Raw genomic sequence first — 5,000 nt, 5'->3', positions numbered from 1 at the left:
GTGATAAATCTTCTGTGAAATCATAGAATAAATTATTGAGTTCCAGACTGGAATCATATGTGGATAAAAGCAATACTTTAAAAGAAAATTGTTTTTATCAGAGTATTTGATAACTCGTTTGATAATGTCACTCCCCGCTGATATAGTGCTACTGTTATTTTTTAGAAACTGACCCATTCAATAATTTTAAAGTGCACCTAGCCTCAAAATGTTTTACTTTAATAGCAAAAGTTAAATATCAAGCATAAAGTTAGCTTTGTGTCTCTAGATTTTACTTTTTAATGAGCTCATAAGGTGTGTAAGAGAAAGATGCTGGCAATCATTAATTTTGTCCCATGGCTGAGGCAGTGTGAGGTATGGGCCCATTCCTTCGATGACATCATAAACTACTTTGCATTAGTAGTTTGAAAGTACTTTGGCAGTGTAAATTAAGTTCTTGGGGTCATGAAGGAATAGAACAATACCTCTCACTAGCTCGGCCATGGGGCAAATGAATGCCAGCTAAACTCTCTTGTACATCCTTAGGCCTTTCAAAAGTAAAATCCCGAGAAAGCAAAGGGGAAATATGTGTTAGACATTTAACTTTTGCAAACGAAAATGCATTGAGGTTAGGTTAGGGGTCTGCCCACACTTGAGCTCCTGGCAAAAGAACCAGAATGTTGGAATAACTATGGCCGGAAATTGTTTTCAGGGACCCCTTGTCTAATCTTATCATCACATTGACATTGTACCAGTTTGCGGTGTCATTTCTTTGCAATTGAGTTAGCTGTTTTTAATCTTTTGTGGACCTTTCCTTGCGTGCAAAGCAACCATATTGCAAAAGTCTGACTCCATGACTTGCATTATACTTTAATGAAATAAATATGGATTTTATCCGAGGAGTCCTGTCGGGGTATCTTTCGGGGATTAACAAGAAGTGGTTGACAAAATAGACTGGCCAGTGATGTGATCATGGGAACAATGATGAAACTAAGCTGGGTTTTTTAAATTAAATATACCTTAGCTTCTTCATATTTTAGACCTGAGAATATTCCATGATCTTATTCAAACAGGTACAACCTACACACAGCAGAATGTTTTACTTTCTACACAATTATTTATCATAGAAAGAAAAAAACGTTTTAACGGCTGTTGTTTTCAGTTGCCTTAGCTAAGCTTTAAGTTAGGTACAGGTAACTTTAAATTGTACCTGAAACCCCTAAAAACACCAGTCTAAAAACCTTTAAGTGCAAAAGTTATTCTTCCGCTTAACTTAACGTAACATTAATTATCAGTTATCAAGGTTAACATTTTTCTGAATACTGGTGGCAAGCCAGTGCTTTGAGATTCAGTCAAGCAACTGACATAAGTTCTCCAAATTGGTTATATGAAGTTAGGTTTTTTGATTGCCAGGTCAGAAAACCTTATCAAGGTATTCAAGTTAATATTATTGACAGAGTTGCTGTGTTTCTTTACTTGACAGTCTTGGAGTGACACTGTGTCAAACAATGAGATAAAGACTCTTTCACAGACTGAAATAAAAAGACAGGAGGTAAGCCCAGAATTGACGTAAATTGATTGATTGTAAATGCCAGAGATGGGAATAGGTATTACCGATAAAAAACCAGCATTTGCGTAAGTGTTTGTAATCCTGTACCAATTGGATGCAAACCACATAGTGTAACATTTCCTTGCCACCTTAGTCATCCACACACAACTGACTGAGGTATCTAAAAGCAGAGGGTTTGATTGATGCAAAAAAGTAGCTTATTAGAAAGTTGTGGCCCTCTCTTTTTCTAGCATAGTAAATACTACTCAGATATTTTCAGCCTGCAATTTATTTCACTCATTTTCTCTGCATTTCGGTGGGCAATTATTACCCTCACTCGAGCCAGTACCTGCAACAGTAGTGGATAGAAAATTATTGTACACAATCAAAGCTAGGGTGGAAGCACTTGATGAAATTTAATTTACAAGTCAAACATTGGGTTTTGGCTTCCTTAAAACTAGGATGAGTAGTATCATATAAGTTATTATAAATACTTCTTATAAAGCAAGTATTACCCAGCTTTAATTTAAGTTGTGACTTGCGTTTCTTCCAGTGAAATAATTGGAAAACACAAGGTGAAAGTAATTGCTGTATTGCCTGAGAAAACAAGGCTAGGAAGATAATTGGGTTATTTATTCCTATATTATTTAAATCAAGCCGCAGAAACAAACAAAATTATTGCGTCATATTGCAGGCCAATCAAATGACATGTACTGCCTGATAGGTATACTACCACTGTCAGGGGATGGTTTCTTATTCTGTTAAAATGTTAATAATAATAATAATAATAATAATAATAATAATAATAATAATAATAATAGAGAGAGAGACAATGCAATACAATACAATAATACTTGATTCACCACTGCGTATAGGGGCTTTTCAGGGCCACTGAAAGACAATCGCGACACAAAAGAACATTTCAACAACAACGGTTAAGAATCCCAACTGACGGGAGGAAAGCTAGTTGGCTATTTACAAGTGCAGCTGAGAAGTTGAACCAGGGACTACCAGTGGTCAGAACGTGTCTTGAATCCAGTTTCCCTGGAACTCAAGGCACATGCCCTAACCACTGGGTCTCACTGCCTCCTACACAATGCAATGACCTAGACCTACATAATGCAATAAACCTATCACAGTTTTCTAACTTGTGGCCCTCTGATCCAGATCGAATTGGAATTTGGAGTGCTGGTTTTTAAGGGGAGGGGAAAACCAGAGTACTCGGGGAAAAACCTTCACATTGGCAGAAGGCGAGTGCACTCATCACTATGCCAACCCTGCTCTCTAAGGAGCGTATGGGTTATTCCTAGATGGTCACCCATCCAGAAACTAACCCTCCCAACGGCTTAACGTTGATTAGCATTCCGGAATCAATGTCAACCCTGTGAGCCAACCATACGCCCTGTACGTTTCCTTGTTGTCCCTTTATAGGCTATTTATGAGATCTGTTCTGGTGAGGAAAATGTTGTTTCTGACCTCAGGCTGATTAAAGAGGTAGGATCTATTTGTAGAGAGTAGTGAGAATACAGGATGAATCGTGTGATTAACAGTGCTGTTCGGAATAATTTACTTGGGTCAAGCTTCATACCCTCCACAATAAATTTATGCATCTAGGTGATCCCATGATTTTGAGTGCACTTTGGAATAAATATAAGCACGAGTTAGTTTTTTCAAAGATGCATAAAATAGCATGAGCCTGTGGGGCAAGTGCAATTTGTAGCAGTTGTTAGCAAGTGCTTATTTATGCCAAATTGCACAAGAAAAATAATGTGATTACTCATTATTAATAATAAACATGAAAAAAATTTGAAATAGTCTAGCAGAAGCAACCCACGCGTATCACTCAATCACGGAAAAATTGCACCATCCAGGGCTGGCATTTGATTGGCTATCGGTGCAAAAATTTCACCTTCATTGCACTAATTTCACTTTTCTGAAATCTTTTTGGAGTTAATCAACATGCTCTCAGCCAATCCATATGCTGAATATTTATTATACCAGAAAACAGCTGCTGTTGCTGACTTTACTTCTGGTCGATAACAATGTATTTAACTAGGTTGTGGAGAAACATGTGACCGGTTGAAGGCTTTTGAAGGTCTTTACGTGTCTTCGTAAAGATCTCAAGTATGAAAAGCCTTGAGATATAATGGCTGCCTGGCTCTGCTAGCCCTTATGGTTATTCCAGGCAGCCGTTACTAGATATTCTTTGTTAATACCAATTATTGTAGTTAACATTAAGGCAAGAGTAGAGTAAAAATAAAGTTTCTTCTTCCTCTATACCAACTATCCCATCAAGACCTTTGAACAACAATCTTCAAAGAGCTTGAAGAAGGATCTTTCATGTATCCCTCTACTTATTCACAACTGACCATTCTTGGTCTATGCAACATCTATTAAATGTCATTAGGAACCCTTTGAAGTATTTTTATTAACAGGAAAGTTCTTTGGATATCTTTGAACATCAGTAAATCATTAAAAGCCCAGTTGAGTTTCCAAACTATTTTACAGGAACACTGACTTAACTTATGCCGTCCTTCGTAATGTTATGTCATAGTGACCCTTATGCTAATGTAAATTGTGATTTCTGTCCAGTAAACATTTTCTGTTATGACATGGTGTCTGTCTGACTCAACAGGTTTATTACGCACCTATGTACAAACTGAAGTTAATGAATGAATATGAATTCTCAAAGATTTTTGGTTGCTTAGAAGTTTTACTGGCTCTTCATCAAGGTACTGGCACTTGTTCAATTTAATAATATAATAATAATAATAATAATAATAATAATAATAATAGAGTATTATTATTATTATTATTATTATTGTTATCATGATCATCAATATTATTTGTCATATTTAACTTCTTTGCATGGAGAACGCTGTATTGGGCTTTCACAGCCTCCTTTGATTTTGCAAAAGCCCTTAAACTGAATGCTTTTTTGAAAAGCCTCGGTGTTCTCGTAAACCAGAGTAAAAACTCATTAAATTCATGAGCTAAACAGCCAATCTGGTCACGGGAAAAACGTCACGTGCACGATCTTTAAAACCGATAATGCATAGCTTGTTTTTCTTGTATGCTGATGTTCTCCCCTCACAATCTGAACCTTTTTTCGAACTCCAGAGGGAAACTTTTTTTGCGGAATGTTTTTGAAGCCGTTCAATAAACTTGTAGGTCGTTTTTTGTCCGGTCTAAAACCACTCGGCTTCGCCTCGCGGCTTAAACCCCGATAAAACACTCTTCTCGTTTGTGTTGGCAAAACACATCTACCTAAGCGCTGACGATGAATTAGGGAGATTGAAGTTCACCTTTGGGGCCAGCTAGTGGTACAGCACGTGACTGCTCAAGTCATTAAACTCTGTTTATAATCTCATTTAAGCTTTTTTTCTTGCGGTTTTGTCGTGACTCAGTTAAAGAAGTGGATAATAGGCAAGAAATAAACTTGACTTATTGTTTCCAAACGGCAAAATTTCAT

At 36.9% G+C, this 5,000-nt stretch overlaps 1 protein-coding gene across 11 annotated transcripts in view; it reads left to right on the top strand.

Annotated features, from left to right (window-relative positions):
• LOC137999744 (neuroepithelial cell-transforming gene 1 protein-like) overlaps positions 1–5,000 on the top strand; it is a 76,084-nt gene that overhangs the window by 27,434 nt on the left and 43,650 nt on the right. For all 11 annotated transcript variants that reach the window (XM_068845625.1, XM_068845624.1, XM_068845626.1 and 8 more), the window contains 3 exons: positions 1,463–1,531; positions 2,960–3,022; positions 4,164–4,260. In XM_068845625.1, the coding sequence (XP_068701726.1) occupies positions 1,463–1,531; positions 2,960–3,022; positions 4,164–4,260 (229 nt within the window). The remainder of the gene's footprint in view (positions 1–1,462; positions 1,532–2,959; positions 3,023–4,163; positions 4,261–5,000) is intronic.

The sequence above is a fragment of the Montipora foliosa genome, chromosome 4 (genome assembly GCF_036669935.1).
Source record: "Montipora foliosa isolate CH-2021 chromosome 4, ASM3666993v2, whole genome shotgun sequence".
Taxonomy (NCBI): Eukaryota; Metazoa; Cnidaria; class Anthozoa; order Scleractinia; family Acroporidae; genus Montipora; species Montipora foliosa.
This window is presented reverse-complemented; position numbering and strand designations above follow the sequence as displayed.